The following is an 18566-nucleotide window of genomic DNA, read 5'->3' as shown; positions in this document are numbered from 1 at the left end:
ATGTGGCTACAATATTGAAACTCTATTGTGTTCAATTGATGGAGTTGGAGAAGGCTATCAGGATGGCTAGAGTAATTGGAATCCCATAAGTTAAAGTGTTTTAACCATGGTAGGCTTACAACTCCACCTGATAGGTTGCATCCAAAAAGACTTAGTTTTGTTATGGGGCATTTCTGTAAAGAGTACAGCAAAGGCTCATGAACCTCCTCAAAATCTAATTTAGGTCTGGGACCATGTACGTTACCGAGAATGAGTTTTTGTAGGGATGTTAGCTTGCCCATAATTTCCCAAGGGATCCTCTTTAACGGTCTGATTGACCTTAAATCCAAGATGGCAAGTTTTTGAAGATCACCAATAGAGCTGTGCAACTCTCTTAAGCGACCGCAATCATGAAAGTACAGTTCCTCAAGATTCTCAAGTCCAGACAAATTGCCAGTCTTGGTTAATGAGTATGAACGACTCACATCGAGAATCCTTAGCTTCTTCAGACTCTAGAAACACATAAATAAATACATATAACACTGCATTATAACATTTGTATATCATTCAGGCTCGAACTCGTTTAAGCTCAACTCGATTCAAGCTTAGCGAATTGATCTCAAGTAGCTCACGAGCAACTTGGCTTGTTTCCCTATCGTAAAACCAGGGAATGATTGCATTGTATAATGTGTAGAACAGGGTCACATTGGGTCTCTATGTATAATGAGCAATATTACAATTGACTATCATCTATATTTTATTATATACAAAATGGTCTGATATTTACTTATATCTAAATCATTTTGAAGTTTTTGTAACATTTGGTTTGCTGAGCTCCAATTTTCCCGTTAGTCCAATTTAATTTACTATAAACTATGTTCTATTGTTCTAATTTTTAATAGATAAGAATATGTTGAAATATGCAAATAAGTATAACCAAGGGCATGGGAAAATGACAAAGTCATACCTTGATTCCTTCCCAAAGTGTTTCCAATCTGCTCTCTGTCAAAGTTAGAACCACAACATTGCACATATCAAAATTGTCCAAGCTTTTAAAAGGGAAGCGAATCCAGTGCATGTATTTCAACTTTTTGAAACATAAGTGAGCCGTTTCATCATGGAAAGATAAACTATGAGCATAGCCATCAATCCACACATAAATCAACCTCAAATTGCTCATCTTTCCAAAAGCATTCAGAGTTACATCGTGCGTGTCCTTTAAGAATGCCACTGAAATGCTTTCAACTGTATCTGTTCCCTGTTAAAAATATGAAGAAAGAGAGTTATAGCTAGTAAGTGTTTGGCTAATGTACATATAATATCATATACACAAAGATATCATACCGAACATTCTGTCAGTACCCGCATCACATCCCTCGGATCTGACAATCTAGTACGTTGACCGGGCTCATCTTCATTTTCTTGTCAGACAATTTCTAGTCCCATTTCCCTAATCGCACGATGCATCATAAATTGGTTGTTTGATGTTATTTCAACAAGACTGTTATCAACTAAATATTGAATTTCATTATTTGGGAAGAATCTTGAGTCTTCATCCTTTAATGCCGTGACAAGTAAATCCATATCATTCGTTTCATCATCAAAAGCAACATTAAAGAAACAAACAATATCGAGAAACAACTTCTTGAGTCTTGGAGTAAGTGAATCATAGCTCAACTGGAGCTGCTTTTGAACATCACCATGCGGGATTCCTTTCAGTGTCTCCAATATGCTTGGCCATTGTTCCCTTTCATACTGTTTAAAATGGCTACTCCACACCTTAAGAACCAAGGGAAGCCCTCCAGCACGACTCACAACTTCTTTTATAAACTTTGGGTTAACATGGCTGTCTCCTACAAACATAAGCCGAGTGAAGAGGTTGAAAGATTCCCTTCTGTTTAACAACATTGTATGGTACGGTACATATTGTATGTTACCAAGGGACCGTTTATCCCTCGTTGTCACAATTATTCTACTTCCTTCATAGAACCATTTAGGACAAATACCTAACGATTCCACCTGCTGAAAGTTATCAACATCATCCAGGACCAAAAGAACTTTTCGACAACTTACCAACCTTCTTATCTTTGAAACGGCTTCATTATGATTACTCATGATTATGAACCTATTTTCATGAGTTAGACAAGATATGAGCGCCTTTGGCAACTTAACCTTCCAATTTGGAATCTGGCAGATGTGATGAATATCCGCAAGAAAACAACTAAGATCAAAACTTGGAGCAATTCTGTTAAACGCCTCTTTTACAATAGTCGTCTTACCTATTCTACTTATGCCAAAAACTGCAACAACCAAAACACGATCTTTTTGGTCTAACCGTAATGTTGAGATGAGCTCTTCTGCTTGAGATCCTATCCCAACAGGGTGGTCTGTAACATGCAACTCTTGTGGTCTTTGCATCTTCTCAAGTTCTTCTACAACTTTCAATACAAATTTCGCCTCGTCCCTGCAAAATTTCAGAGAGAAATTCATCAATTTCCTTGTATATATGAATCATCTTTAAAAACAGCATGCCCTGACCTATTAATTACTTTCAGTCAATGTTGTTACTGATGAATATAAACTTGCGTAACACATCAACCTTTACAATGACATACACTTGCTCTATGCTTTTAAAAAATTGAGAAAACACTTTGTGTTGAACGATTATTTCTTTTCCTAAGTTGTTTCTGTTACTTGTAAGATAAATTCTTTCGACTACCTATAATCGATTCAAGTTATATAATTTTTTTCACGCGTATTAAATAGATACTTGAGGTTTTTTTATTCAAACGTTTTCCTTTGAAATGCTTGTACTAGTTTCACATTTACTTGTGCATTAGATTTTTGTACTGATTAAATGCACTTAATACTTGTAAGTTGCAGGACTCGGGTTTCCTGTCTTTTACCTTTACGTTGTAAAATTATAGACCGTGAATTTTACGGTTTTACTAGCATACTTCAGTAATAAAATATTAATGTGTAGACAACATAAGTTCAAATTTAGTGGCATTTCAGTTTAAAAGCACTATTTAGTCAAAATATTTCAAACATAGAAACGCGAATTTTTTTTTTTTGGGAAAATACATAGGCCATATTGGTCTTTATCATTTTATTTACTACACAGGAACTAAAACTTATTTGTAACAACAACTAAAGGCAAGGGTGAAGAAAATTACCCATTTTGCAAGGTAAGACCAGACAACTGACTGACATCTTTGAGGGCTTGTCTCCATTCTTGAACTCTATGTGGATCTAAGTTAGTGTTGGTCTGGTGAGCTTGGAAAGCTTCAATGAAGGGACCTTTTTGACTTCTAACATCAGACGGCTCCACCTTATAAAATACCGGAATAACTTTCCGTTCATCAAACTTGTTGAAGTTGTCCATGATATCGACCAGCTCATCGAGGCACCTTCTACAAGAAGCGTAACCAGGAGAGAATACAACAACATACATCTCAGATTCCTCAATAGCTTTTAACAGTTCTATACGCATATCTTGACCAACAGGGAGCATGGTGTGGTCGGATGTGGTAAAACTGTTGCGAATAAGCGCTGACCGAAGGTGACTAATGAAGGTATTGCCAATATCTTGAAACGAGTAATTGATGAAGACGTCATTCTTTGGCCTTTTAGATGATGATTCGGGTTCATCGTCAAGAAAACTTTGATCCCTTTTCCTCTTAGATAATGAGGGTGGATTCATTTTTAAAGTAGTGCAAGCTGCTTCTTAAAAGTTTCAAAAGCCTTGTCCACTTTTCTATTAATTAGCATGCCCTGACCAGTGACCAACAGAGCAACATAAGGAAACCGAAAAGGAAAAAAGAAATGATCGACTAAAAACACTCAACGGACCAAAGGATGCCCATCGACCCAGATCATAGTAATCAAGGGGATGAGTTGATATAACCGTATTTGAGTAAAAAACGATTAGTTTTGGAATGAACTCTCCAATTCTGTTAAGCAAGAAGATAACTTAAAACTTCATTACAATAATCCCTATCATAGACTCAATAGACTATAACAAGGATCCCTATCACTTATCCTCTAACTAATACTAATAATATATCTCTATCTCTATTATATATAATGCATAAGTGAATGACCTCTTAAATTTTAAGATGTACAATCACTAATGCATAATAAACAATCACTAATGCATACAAGATTGAAATTTTAGGGTTAGTATAGTATTTTACACATCATATACGGTTACAAATATTTAGTTTTGAAAGTATTTACAATTATGATCCTTTAACTTCAACAAAACTTTGTCAATTTATCAAGTAGTTACAAATAAACCCCCTTAACTTTACCCACTTATTTGACATATTCATTTAAAATTTTTATTTCTTCTATATCTTTTAATATATTACGTGTTAAAAAAAAACCGACTTTACCATTGCAACGTGCTTAATTTTATCGACGTTTCAATGTAAATTTTATTTTTTTTGAGGTGTTTATGATAATGTACAAGTCAATTAAGCATAATAGTACAACTCAAATATACACTTATAAACCTCAAATATAATTACAAATTTAACCCCTCAATTATATTCAACTTTTGTAAGTTTAATTGATAATTATCCTTCCACTCCCTTAAGTTTACCCATATATTCATCTATATTTTCTTTGTTTTTCTTTTATATCTTTGTATATATAAATTTTAATAAATTTCAACTTTACAATCACGACGTATCTATTTTTGTTGACGTTCCGATGTAAGATTTACCAAATATAATGTGCATGGGATAAAATAAAATGAATTCGTGTCAATTTAAAAAGAAGTATAAATTTTGGTGAGTTTCGATCATTTTTTTTTAAATATTTTTTGTTGATTTTAGTCAACGATCAACGACTTTGATAGGTTAAAACACGTTCGAGTTATCACGGGTTGTAACCCAAACGGGTTGGCTCTGGGTGGACATTAAATCTTTTGTTGTTTATGAAGATTGCAAACACGAGTCTTGGGAAAGTTGATTTCAAGGGCTGATCTAGATCTACGACGTAATTAGTGGGGTTGCCTGATCCCCCCCCCCCCCCCCCGAACAGTGAACCTCATGGGAAAAAATTCTTGATTCGTCACTGGTTGATGTATCATATACACACACAATGATGGTTATGAAACCATTTTTTCGAGTTTTATTGTCTACTATTTTTTAAGAGAGGTACACATATGTATTATTGTATTTTATGCTATTTCATTTAAAAAGTTTTTGAGAATTCAACTTATTTTTATATTTATTTACAGATGTCAACAAAATGACTAAGTCTCACTCAAGGGAAAAAATGTACATTTGATTATATGTTCAAAAAAGAATATGTTTTTTAATCATTTGTTAATATTGGTTTGATATTTGTTATCTTTATGATCTGATTATTGCATGTCTTGTAACTACTAAAAATCGTTTAAACATATTGTCATCGCCGCAGCATCGCGCGAGTTTAATACTAGTAATTAACTTAAACATATGATTATACCCAGGGGCGAAGCTTCATTGAGGCACGGGGTGGCCCCGCCCCCCTTGTTTTTTTGCGCAGTAATGTAAATTTATCCGTTTTCGGCCGAAATTCTTATACGTAGTGTAAGTTTAGCCTTTTTCGGCCGAAATTTTGAGCCCGGCCCCCCTCGTTTGTGAAATTTTGTATGCATTTTGAGCTCGGCCCCCCGGTGCCTCAGTCCAAACTTCACCACTGATTATACCATAACTTAATGATTATCTATAACCCTTTTAAGGCTTTAGTTAAACTTTTCTTGCACTCCAAGAGTCCATCCTTGTGACCTTGCATACAGGTCAAAGGACAGTTCGGTAACTAATTAGTATTACAACAAATAATAGAACGAACATAGCATTAAGAAAATACCATCAACTTCATATAATAAAAATAACATCATCAATCAGAAACAGGCAAGTATGAAAACAATACTACCATTTAAACGAATTAACATAAACGATAAAAGTTAGTTATCGTGTTATGTTACCTGAGTGATGACGATCGGAAGGAGCTATTAATCGTATGTGGTGATCGAAAGAGATGTGGAAACAGAGGGTTTGGGCATCCAAATTTTAAATTCAAAGTTCAATGGTGGAAACAAACAAAGTCAGCATGGGGAACGTTCAGGCAAGTTTCTACACGTTATATTTTATCCTAATACTAATAAATAAATATATAGTTTTTATTTTGCCACTTGACTTTTAAAAGCCCTTTTCTTGTTTTTATTTTTTAAATCAAGATTGGTAAATGGGCATTCCTTAACATTTGTCAAAAGTATTTTTTAAATAGTTTCCATATAATTCATAACATAGTCGTTGACTTTTCGTACTTTTCCTAAATCACATATGACGCAATTAACTTTCTCCATAGATCATATCTAGCGTAGTCAGGGCCGACTCCGAGATTTTAAATGCACAAAACAAATATGAAAAATAAGCCTTACAATTATAAAATAATAACTTGTTTAATAATTTAGCACTTAACACCAATAAATTAAATCATCAAAATCCAAATTCCTATTCAATTATATGATACTTAAACCAAAACTTTTACTAGAAAATTATCTAATTAAAACAAATAATCATAAATTAATAAAAACAAGTGTATACTTCAAAGTAAGAAAAAAAAACTTTTAAAAGTTTAAAAGTATAAAAATAATAATATGACTACTTTGAGATTTGGATTGAATCAAACAATGACCTGTCAAATGTCAATAGCTCTCTAGGCCTAGTTTATATAATTTATTTTATTAAGTTCATCTTCTTCATCTTTCTAAATAAACCAGACAATTCTCTATGCTATAAAAACTTTAATCTTTTCCTTTCACTTTAATATTCTTTTCACCGGAGGATCATTTGGCCGGAAACGTGTCCTAGACACCGGCCGAACCCTGCATGGGGTCTAGGTCGGGCTTGAGGGCAGTGTGCAACATTTGGAACCGCGAGAACTGAGTCGGAATTAGAACCGGAACAAAAAATGGCTACAAGTATAAAAGTAGAATAGGAACCATACATTATTATAGTAAACCGGTAAAGTCGATTCTTGCTAATTGGTTCTGTGATAGAGCCGGTTCGGTCGATTATTTATCAAATGAGTTGTGCAAACTTTGCAAATTGTAAAACAATTTTATATAATTGTATGTCTTATTTCACAAAAAAATTAATTTAGATTACAACATGAACATCTACTAAACTTTTGATTAAAAATCAATTGTTGAAGTTAAATGAATCATTGGTGACGATAGATTAAAGGAGGATCATATCATTATATGTCATATTAACTTGAAGCTTGAATCAAAATGATTATGGGTGCTAGGTATTGGATGTAGAGAATGAAGTTTTTGAATTAAAAAGATTGAATGGGTGTCGACTAATAAGCTACAAAAAATAGGGACTGATAATTTTATTTTACAAATTGTTAGATAAAATTTATAAATACTTTCATGATTTCTCTGAAACTTGACAATAAACCTCTCTTACCTTTTTTATTTTGGTCGAATTTATGATAATCCAGGTGAAGTATTGAGTTTGTTACAAAACTATTGAATTTGTTAAGCAATATATCCTGTCTCTATATATATGTCTTAAAAGATAATTAAATTATATATGCACATATCAATGGATATGTACCCTCCTAGGGTTTCAATTAATTGTTTAAATTAGAATTTGATGTAAATGTTATGCTTATGACGATTTTTTGAGAACTAATAAGACTGCGTGAGTAGAAAATAACTATTTTATTTTATAAAGATGAAGAAATTTGACGATAGTAGTGGTGTGGTGGTGGTTTCTTTCGTCCTTCTTTTGCGATTAAACAAGAAAAAAGAAAAGATGATTGGAGATCTTGAATCCGAAAGAGTTCATGATTGGTTGTTTGGAAGGAAAACACAAAACCTAAAAGAACTATATTTTATTCTTGGGGTTGAGGGATTCAAAGAAAAAAAATTGGTTTAACGACTAATATGTGGAAACGAGTTTATAGGTTTGGATGAGAATCTTAACGAAAATCGAAGTTTTATATAATTTACTATAAAACGATTACAATAAAGTGGCAGGTAAACGGGCAACAAGCTGTGCCGCAACCCCCTTTTGAACAGCAAAGCACATCAAGTTTGGGAATTCTGGTGGTGTCCGGTGTATAATGGCTTTTTCATTTGAATTAAACTGCCTGCCAACTTGACAAAGTGTCCCATTGTGCAATCGTCAGGGCACGGTTTGTCAGAAAATAAAATATGGATGACATCCTGTATTTTGATGTTGACTACATGAGTGCAAATTACAATTTTACCTCTAAATACAATGGACACAATTTGTAATTTAGCCTTAAAACTAGTAATTAGTAAACCCACACAAGTGCACACATAAACCAGTTTCTAACCGATTTTGTAACCGGTTATTAATCGGTCCAATCCTAACCGGTTACTAACCGATCTTAACCGCCGGTTTGTATTATTGATTTCAAAACCGGTTATAAATCGCTTAACCGGTTTTTAATTATCATTTTATTAAAAATCCAGCCTTTTCCGGTTATTAACCGGTTAACCGATCAAAATCGATTCTCTAACCGACCGGCTACTGTCCTACCCAAAAAACCGCTCTAACCGGTTATTTCTCGAAAAAAAATAAAACCGGTTATCAAATCAACAGGTTAACCAATTTGTGGACCTCTACCCACACACATAATATTTAGAAACTCTCTAACAGGCCCATTATTTTGGGCCGTAAAGCCCAACGGACATCCATCAGGCATCGCCAATCACCTTCTTCTATCTTGGTCACCAAACCTCCTGTGAGTGAGTTCTCCTTCCTTTCCTTTAATCAGGTATTGTATTATTCATTAATTCTACTTATTCTATTCAATTAGGTTTGCAAAAATCAATTATTAAAGGTTTCACTCACTATTGTTGCAGAGCTTGTTCGTCTACAATAACATGTAATTTATGCATCCGTAGTTGTACAGTGTTCTGGTTTGCCTAATTTTGATCGAGTTGAGGCATAAATGTGACTAATTATATATTTATTTATTTTGAGTTGAGTTGAAACTTGACTTAAAAGCTGTAATATGCAAGTGTTGAAATGAAATTGTAGCTATAAGTTATGGTTTGTTGCCTATACCTTAATCTATATTTATCCTTGCTTAAACCCTAACTTAAACTCAAAGAAATAGTACTATATATACAGGGCCGTCTCGTGGGTAAGCTAAATGAAGCAATGACTTTAGGCCTCCAGATTTATAGGGCCTCAATCTTCAATAAGAGTTATGTGTTATGAGATTTGGAAGTAGAGTTCTTTTAGAATTAGTAAATCAATGATAAGCCACAAGCTTAGGATGATTGCTTCATATCCATTATCACGACATATCATCCATATTCTATAATTCTTGTATACTCTAGCGTTATACGCATAAAGAAAATAAAATAAAAGGCCTCAACATTTTATCTAGTTTTAGGCCTCCAAGGACGTTGAGCCGGCCCTGTATATATAGTGTTGTATGTATGTAGACTAGTGTCATATTAATTTTTATGTGATTGTTTCATAATGCTCATTAAGTAGATTTTTCACTTGACTGAATGTGGATTTTAAATATTTGTTCATTGAATTTTCACTAAGTTATATACCGTAATCCGTATATTTATGCGGTAAGGACATTCATAGCTTGAGAAATCACAGTTTCTATATTTTTAACTTTCTTCACGTACTTGAAGTAAATCCATAATATAGTGATGCAAAAAGCTTCTTATATTATTAATAGTTGAGTCACCACGACTCTTTAGGCTACATGTAAGTGCATCATCACTTTTGAGTTGACTAGTAGCAGTCGAGTATATTTTCGTATGCCACATCATAATATAATTTTTCTTCCTATTGCTTAACTATTGAAATATGGTTGTTGGCATAAGTTTATATTCCATCCGTCCCAAAATAAAATGCTTCTTTTGACTATGCACACAGTTTACTGAAAATGTTTATTGTTTATTGAATATTCCTCAGTGAGAAAATAGGGACTTTTGTTCATCAAATTCACTATTTTGTATTTGGTTAAGAGGTCAAATGGAAAATTTAGATTAAAATTTGGGTAAAGCTAAACATTTCATCTATCTTGAAACTGATGTGGTAGTTACATAAAAGAAGCAGCTGAAAAGTTTGCTTGATTATAGTAAATTGTAACCTATATCGAATCATTTTCAATGTTGTTTGGTGTTTCTTCAGGTAGTAGACTGTTGGCAGATGTAGTCTCAGTTATTCAGGCATGCCAATGATTTCGCAATTCATAACTGCCAATGAGAGAGTTTATTGGGGAGGATTCTTCATAATATTTGGCTTTACTCTCTTGGGTGGTTTCCTCTATACTGCAGTTATATCAAAGCTGCTTTCTCCTTCTGATAATGCAATTATCTTTGCAATACAAAATGATAGGTATTAATGTTCAAAGTTGAAACTTCAAATTGTATTTCATTATACACCTTTAGGTAAATGTGGTAGAACGAAGGCCTTACGTTACTAATATCTTCAAAAATGTGTATCTGATTCTGCTATTATTCGCTGCAACAGGTATTATTGCTTCTTGGTGCCTTTGACACTCCCTGTGCTTGTGGTTTCTGTATACTTTTATTGGCTTAGCATGAAAATGTTTAAGCATGCATGATCTCATTCCCAGGTTTGGGTCTCTGATCTCTTATGATTATGGTAATTATATATTTGTTTGACTTTTGAGGAAAACTTTCTAACTTGGTAACCTAGTTTTTTTTATGTTGAAATTGTATTTTCAGCATCATACTAGTATTTGAAAAGCGCCATCTAGGATAAGTGTTAGATACCGGAAAATCAACGAATGATTTCATTGAAAAAGTACCATTGTTGGCCCGATTCAAGAGGGGCATTCTCCAATACAAACATAACTTGATAGTCAAATTAAAACAAGACTACCCTAAAGATATGACCATAGGCCCATTTATTCTAAATAAGTGTTGGAAACTTCCCCATTATTTAACCCCTTGACCTTAACTCCCCAAATCAAGCCTTTGACTATGACCCTTGACTTTGACTCTCCATTGAATACTTGTCAATAAGCCAGTCTCTACGATTCTGTATAAGTTCTCTTGCATCTCTTTTTGATCCGTCATCCGTATGTTTTTGTGGTGTAGACATTAATTTGGTATAAGCCTGAGAAAATCTCATATATTTGATCTTCCATAAGTAAAACCACAATAAGTTAATGCAAAAAGCTTGTTATAGCAGTTCTTGTATCACTAGGCTACGTGTAAGTGCATACTTACTTGAGTCTAGGTGTTCTTTGTCTCACATCACAGTACAAAACTTTCATATGGTTGCATAAGTATGGCTGTTGATTAATGATTATCGAACAAAATGCTACTTTTGAACTATGCACATAGTTTACTGGAAATGTGATGCTAGTTGCATGTCTAATGTACCGTCAAAAGTGTGACTAGTTTTATGGTTTTAATTTTAATTCTGTGGAAAATTGGCTAGATATATTATACAATTTTAAAGTTATGTAATTTAGTAAATGCTTGATTTTAGTGTTATGTAGCATATATTGAATCTTTTTTAAATGTTGCATGGTGTTTCTTCAGGAAGTAGGCTATTGGGTTGAAGGCATGCCAAGGATTTCATAGTTCGTAGCTGCCAATGACGCAGTGCTTTGGGGAGGGTTCGTATCTTGTTTTGCTCTATCTTTGTGGATGGTTTCTGTTGTACTGCAGTTAGATCATAACTACATAGAACAATGCTCTGCTTTTGCACTAGATAGACAAGTTTATTTTTGGTTTTACATGAAAGAAGCCAAGTAAACATCATTAATTCATTTTTTATATTGGTTGGTTTTAAAAGAATGATGTGCTATTACTCTATTAGAATCAGGTTTATTTTTAAATTCCCAAACGCCTTCTATATTGATGTAAAAACTACTTTTTAATAAAATAAAATTTCATTGGAATAACTATTTATAATACCAATTTACAAATATAAAAAGTTTGATTAATTACCATTTATAATCAATCAACTAATACGAAAACCATAATCATGCTCTGATATAAGTTGTCACATATACTTTCTTACGTATATCTCAAACCATGTTCACGATTTATTTGATGCTTTAATCATAGTCTATCATTATAACTTAAAACAAAGTCACATACATGATCATACAGTTAGAGAAATAAAAAATATAAGCTTAAAAATTCAATCATTAATACAAGGAAGACTATAGAAAGGCCTGCATATGAATTCAAAACTTTCTTATAGAGAGAAAGGTTATCTTTTGCCCTTCTTATCGTTTCGGCCTCGTTTTCTAAACTCCCGTCTCTCTGACGAATACTGTTTCTTAATCAACAAATTACGCATCGATGTTTTCACAGCTTCTGCAGCTGCTGAGAAAACATCCTTGTCAATAGACAAGCTTCCCTGCAGATGTTGCAACAGTTGTTCTCCACATGGGACTTGCTTATCTTCCAATAAGTTAGGACTGTCACCAGATTCTGAATTGTGTTTTGTTAAACCTGTGATTAAACGCACCCGAGCCAATGATGAAGCATTAAAACCGGGTAAGTTAGAAACACCCATCACCATCCATAGAAAATCAGATGTTAATGAAGTCCCTAAACTTGTAGGTATAAAGTCTTCTTCAATAATAGACACCACCTGCAAATTCAAGGCCAAAAGTTTTAAAATACGTGTTATACATAATTCCTTAAAATATATGTCACTCTTCGATATTCAAAGTTGCAGTTACTTACCCTTATAACAGAAAGAGTTTTAGCAGAAAGATCAGAACTCAACAACAATATTCCTGGAACGCTGCATTTTAAAATTACAACATTAGAGTGTTCAAGCACATCATAGAACAAAGAAATAACTGAAGATCACAAGACTTTACCTTTGAACAGCTACACAGATTGATGAACCATCAGATGTGGTACACAGATCTGTAACTGCATAATGATTGCTTTCTGCCCCATTAGCTTCTTGATTTGCTACCTGTAATCAACCAATATAATTTTACAAATCATGTATAAAATCAGAAGTCTGGAAGTAACTGCTGTTATATTACTCAAAACTGTTAAATTGACAGGAAAATGAGAAACCTGTGATCCAACATCACATGTATGAAGAAGCAACCCAGATGCATAATCCCACAAACGAACCTAAAGCACAAGAGTGTCAAAGTTATCAGGCAGGGATTAAAATATATCAATCAAAGCTATTAAAAAATTAACGTTATAATATTTCTTACTGTTGCATCGCCACTTCCAGAGACTAAATACCCGTGTGGACAATCCTGATTGTAAACAAAAGCTAAACACGACACAAATCTGCCATAGATGCAACACAACTGGTGTAAAGTTGACAGCATAATAATAACAAACTCAATTTAATCATTAGAGCAGGAGACCAACACTTTTAAAACATGTCTGATTTAATGTGAACTCTCATTGAACTAAAACTATAAAGCTTTTTAGCTATGTTTAATTTTAATCTATAAAGGGTATTCTTCTGTATTACTAAAAGCATAAAATATGTGATTTCAAGAAACTCACTCCATATGGCCAAGGCAATAACTTTGTATTTCATGAGCTCCATTTAAAGGTTTCTTCGGGAACACAGAGACCTGTGATATAGAAAAGAAGAGAAGCACATTTAAAACATGTGTAATTTTACTGGCTATAAAATGAGAACAAGGTTATGATAAGTTACACGAATTTTGAAATCACGGTCAGCAGTAATGATGAACCGCCCATCTGGTGAAAACTCCTGCAAAATGATATTTCTGTTAGTATTTTTAAATAGTTCATGCGTTCTACACAATCAAGATCAACCACTTACCAGACTAGTAATGATACTACAGTAGTGGGAAAGAAGTGGCGATCCCTTCTTCTGGACTAATGCTTGATTTTCAACAAACTCGTCCAACTCAACAACCCAAACAGTTCCAAATTTATCAGCATAGCAAACAAATTGGCCATTGTCACTTATGGCAACTGCACTCACTTTCTTTTCGGTTGGCCTTTTAAGATTAAAGTTAATCAATAAAAATGAAAAACAAGTTAAAAGATAACAGCATGACTAGCAATCGAGCATACAACGGTCAACATAGAGGTGATTGGATAATATCAAAATGAACAATGCACACATTTTTTATCCATACTAAAGTGGCATATACTTACACAGAATACAAGCACCGCCATGAATCTGTAGCCCAAATCTTAACTACTTTATCGTCTCCAGCCGACACAAGGATTTTACCCTTTGCGCCATATCGGATTGCTCTGATAGACTCCTTATGATTAAAAACCTCATTTGACTCCGCCCATAAGGTTACTGGACCGCCTTGCCTGTAAACAAATTAAAAAGATTTTCAAATCCAGAAAGTAGATTAATTTTTGGTTATATAAACATATCAAGTGCAAAAGTATCATTTTCACTGAATGGTTGATACTAAACTTGTAGAACTTAGGGATGGCAAAAAAGCCGGAGCCCGATGGGTATACCCAAAACCTGAAGCAAATGAGGCGGGTATACCCGAAACCCGACGGGCAAGGGCCAGGTATGGGAATTAGATGATATCCGGTCCGATTACACGAAAACACACACTCATTTACCCAAAACATATCCCCAAAAATTTTTTAGTTTTTTTTTTGTTTTCCTTTAAGGCTTTAACCATTGTCTATTAATACTTCATTTTAATAGGTTCATAGATAAAAAAAAATGTTTTCTTAACAAAATATTTAGTTATTGATAATCTTTATATTTTGTAGGTTGTAAAGTATATATATATAATAATATATAAAAATTATAACGATATTATTTATTTATTGTAACGCTTATAAATATATAGCGTCTCATATTATATAGTTGCTATACGAATAAAAGGTATAATAGATTTATAATGTTAAAAAAATGTACTTGAAAATACTGACTAATTTTTTAACAAACTAACAACTAACAAGTATACCCGATATATGACAGGTAATGGGGCGGGTATGGGACACTGTTTTACATATGGGTATGGGCATGTGATTACCAATACCCGGCCCATTGCCATCCCTGTAGAACTAGATGACTTCAGATTTACTAGGGGATTGCACAATTTAACTGTATGGCTTGGGTCGGTTGTGGGCTAAAACGAAATTTTGGTTATTGAATTTTTAAAATTGTTCAGTTTCGGCTTTTCGAGTTTGTCATTTGAGCTTGAAAATTTTGAGATGAAAACAAAATTTTGGCTCAAAAAAAAATTTATAGGCTAAATCTTTTTCCTAATTTATAATCAATTGATTATTACACATTTAGGCTAATATATTTAAATTACATGTTTATTAAATTCCAATAAATTACTTAAAATAAAAAAAAATGAAAATTTATAAAATTCTGTTAAGTTCAGTTATTTCTGTTTCTATCTATGCAAAACCAAAACCGAACCGAAAGTTGATTTTTACAAAAAAAAAAAAAAAAAAAAAAAACAAAGTGTCAATTTTTGTTTATGTTTTATCATATCACCTCACATACTCTCCTTCATTGAGATGCTGAAACCTTAACTAATAACAGAAATTGATATCAACTGATTAAAAAAGTTACCGGAGATCGAACACACGGAGGTCACATCCAACGGCGACAGCGACGGAGTGGTGAGCAGGGTGGTCGGAGATGAGAGCCGGAGCAACTTCGGTTTCCAAGGCTTCTTTATTATTATTATTATTATTATTATTATTATTATTATTGTTATTATTATTATTATTGTTATTATTATTATTGTTGTTGTTAGTATCTTCCGTAGTGTTAAGAGGTTCGTCGTCTTCCATTTTCCGTACGCCGATGACTTTACTCCGACTGCTAGGGTTTAATGGCGGTTTTTCGGTCTTCAACTTCAAACACTGTGCTGTGTTCGTTTCGTTGCTTAAACTTAAAGCCCAGTTATCAATATTCAAAGCCCACAAGAAACTCACGGCCCCATGTATTTTGTTTTTTCTTTTTTTTATATGTATTTTTTTTAACGGCCACACACGTAGCACACTTAGCCATCTATTTCTACTCTAAAGAAAATTTTTAGAATCAAGCTATTTTCAAGTCGAGCTGTTTTCAAGCAAGTTGTGATCCACAAACTTTTTAAACATCTCTACTAATCAGTGTTGTAAAAATCCAGATTAGGCGTCGATTAATCTTCAATTAATCTCTAGTCCTCACTTCACTGATTAATTTTAGATTAATCGGTCAATGGTCAAATCCAGCCAAAATCGAAGGTTGGTGGCACCACCTCAATGGTCCAACAACTTTTTTTTATTTACCATTTTTGTTTTATTGATTAAATGTTTGTCTTTTCTTTTTTCAAATTTGTAACAAAAATTTTGTTTTACTGAATTTGCGTCGACTCACCAACACAACGTCTGGGACTGATGATCATGTTCGGGTTTTAATGACACCGCTCAACGTTCAGTATCGACAACGCTCGGGTTTACCCACACCTGGGTTATACCGAACTTTATTTTAGTTCTAGTACCATAACAAATGTAAACGAAATCGACAAAATTTGTGTTGACCCAATACCGGAACGCTCAGATTTTTACTAGCGATGTAACATCCTGCTTTTGATAAGAATTAATAAAATAAATTTCGTTCATTCTATAAAGTGTCGTGTGTCGGTTTAAATAAATAAATTAATAGAAGGTGGGCATAGACTTTAGAAGATGGAAAATAAGGAATGGAATGGGCCTTAGGTCCATGGGCTTAAGGGAGTATAAATACCCCTTAAACCCTAAACCTTTCCATTTTTATCCATTCTCTACACCATAGCCTACACCTTGGAAAACACACAAACCATCCTATAACCCGAACCAAGATCCGAAGTCGAAACCCAAGATTGTTGGTGCTAGATCGTTGTGACGAACCAAAACAACATCAAAGACCAACTCGTGTTCGAATACCGACTCGTCTAAGGTACGTTTATATTTAGAAATCATTCATATAGGTTCGGTTTGATTAAGGAAATCATAGATCTGTGTTAGTTTGTTATAAACGAATCCAAAACAACAAATCTTATGGAAATTGGTTAACATTTGATGGGTTAATTGTAAACCTAAGTAAACCCGTAACCTATATGCCTAAATCGCACCCCTTAAACATCGATGTTAGGCCGATTTGATGGTTGGGGTTTGTAGGCGCTGGTCAGACGATTCCGTTGATACCAAAATCGTGATATTTGGTTAAGAAACGAAGGTTTAATTGCGGATCTAAGATCTGTTGACTATTTGTTGTTGATCTTTGGTTAAGTAACGGTAAAGTGTATGGATAAATATGTATGTTAATGTTAGCTTGATTGCTAAATAAAGGATATGTGAATGTTAGGGATAGGATTATTTGATTGATTAACTGTTTAGAATAGAACCAGCACAAATAGACTCATAGGGGGAAGTGTATAGGACACGGAAAGTAACGTGATCAGCTAATCACAATTGGCCACTGTTATTACCTGTTAGCCTTACTATCCTTGTACTAAATAGTTCCTTAAGTGATGACGTTTGTGTTTTCCCTTTTTTTAGAATACGATGGCTGGTACAGGAGGAGATGTGGAAGCGGGAGGGCGAAGACGCGGCAGGCCTCGTCGTGCCCAACGACCTTCGGTAGAGACAGCTTCCAACACCGAAGTTGAAGGAAGCACAGTTGGAAGAAACCCGGAGAACAACGAAGGAGTCCAACTGGATCCCGTGATTCAAGCAGCTATTGTTCAAACCGTAGCTACTGCTGTGAAGAATATAACTCCTGGAGGGTCTGCTGGAAGCCGTGAAAGAACTGCTGAAGGGGCAGGTGGTAATGGTAGGAAAGATGATGAGAGGGAAAAGGGTGATTCAAGTGAGGTACGGTCTGTGAAAGTTGATGATAGGAAGAGGGGCTGAGGCGGTTGCAACTATAAGTCCTTCAAAAGTTGTGACCCGCCTAAGCTGACTGGTTTAGGAGACGCAATCACTACTCTTAAATGGATAACCGCCATGGATAAAATTATCCGCATTAGCGAGTGCCGTCCCGACCAAGCGGTAGGTTATGCTACTCAATCATTCGAGGATGAGGCTTTGTATTGGTGGGAGAGTGTGGAGCAGAGGAAGACCCGTGAAGAGATCAAAGCGATGAAGTGGGAGGATCTGAAGGAGTTAGTGATGAAGAAGTTCTGTGCTGACGCCGAGGTTGAGAGGGCGGAGATGAAGTTTCTGAACTTGAAAGCTGGGACAATGACACATCGTGAGTACACCACCGAGTTCAATCGAATGTCTAGGTTGGTACCCGATATGGTTAACACTAAGGCCAAGAGAATCAAATGTTATGTGAGGGGATTGCCACATAAAGTCTGCGTGCTAGTCAGGACGAGTAAACCTGCTACCTCTGACTCTGCTGTCGAGCTCGCAGAGGTGGTTTATGCAGACCTGGCTGCGGATGACGCAGTGGTGGAAGAAGAAAAGAAAGATAAGAAGTGGGTTGCTCCTGTTAAGCGACCCGGTACTCAGTTATGAAACTCCAAAGATGAGAAGCAGAAAGTGTGGGAGAAGAGATCGTGTAAGACCTGCGGAAAGATGCATGGTGGCGAGTGTAAGT

At 34.6% G+C, this 18566-nt stretch overlaps 2 protein-coding genes and 1 long non-coding RNA gene across 6 annotated transcripts; 1 reads left to right on the top strand and 2 right to left on the bottom strand.

Annotated features, from left to right (window-relative positions):
• Positions 1 to 373: 373 nt before the first annotated feature.
• On the bottom strand, positions 374 to 3825 carry LOC143532340 (disease resistance protein Roq1-like). Of its 3 annotated transcripts, none has more exons than XR_013135158.1 (3): positions 3156 to 3825; positions 947 to 2443; positions 374 to 491 (listed from the first exon to the last, which is right to left on the bottom strand). XR_013135158.1 is itself a non-coding variant. In XM_077027421.1 (2 exons), the coding sequence occupies exons 1-2, from the start codon at positions 3680 to 3682 to the stop codon at positions 1405 to 1407; spliced, it is 1566 nt and encodes a 521-aa protein (XP_076883536.1). In that variant the 5' UTR covers positions 3683 to 3825; the 3' UTR covers positions 374 to 1404. The 3 variants fall into 3 exon arrangements, 1 of the variants encoding a protein (XP_076883536.1); XR_013135159.1 differs by having other exon boundaries at positions 374 to 1237; positions 1324 to 2443; XM_077027421.1 differs by having other exon boundaries at positions 374 to 2443.
• A 4922-nt stretch (positions 3826 to 8747) lies between these two features.
• Positions 8748 to 10646, top strand: LOC143532323 (uncharacterized). Its single transcript, XR_013135155.1, has 3 exons — positions 8748 to 8793; positions 10182 to 10388; positions 10524 to 10646. It is a non-coding gene; the product is annotated as an uncharacterized LOC143532323 (long non-coding RNA).
• A 1534-nt stretch (positions 10647 to 12180) lies between these two features.
• LOC143532321 (uncharacterized) lies at positions 12181 to 15855 on the bottom strand. Of its 2 annotated transcripts, none has more exons than XM_077027406.1 (10): positions 15564 to 15855; positions 14156 to 14323; positions 13815 to 13995; positions 13686 to 13742; positions 13529 to 13599; positions 13225 to 13303; positions 13076 to 13135; positions 12868 to 12968; positions 12728 to 12788; positions 12181 to 12632 (listed from the first exon to the last, which is right to left on the bottom strand). In XM_077027406.1, exons 1-10 carry the CDS (start codon positions 15785 to 15787, stop codon positions 12246 to 12248), a joined length of 1389 nt encoding a protein of 462 aa, XP_076883521.1. In that variant the 5' UTR covers positions 15788 to 15855; the 3' UTR covers positions 12181 to 12245. The 2 variants fall into 2 exon arrangements, with proteins under 2 accessions (XP_076883521.1, XP_076883522.1); XM_077027407.1 differs by having other exon boundaries at positions 15589 to 15681.
• Positions 15856 to 18566: the final 2711 nt, after the last annotated feature.

Source organism: Bidens hawaiensis, unplaced genomic scaffold, assembly GCF_021521415.1.
Source record: "Bidens hawaiensis isolate Kalapana, Puna unplaced genomic scaffold, B.hawaiensis_p1.1 tig00009443_1, whole genome shotgun sequence".
NCBI classification, from domain to species: Eukaryota; Viridiplantae; Streptophyta; class Magnoliopsida; order Asterales; family Asteraceae; genus Bidens; species Bidens hawaiensis.
The sequence above is the reverse complement of the archived record's forward strand: the minus strand, read 5'-3'. Positions and strand labels throughout refer to the sequence as shown.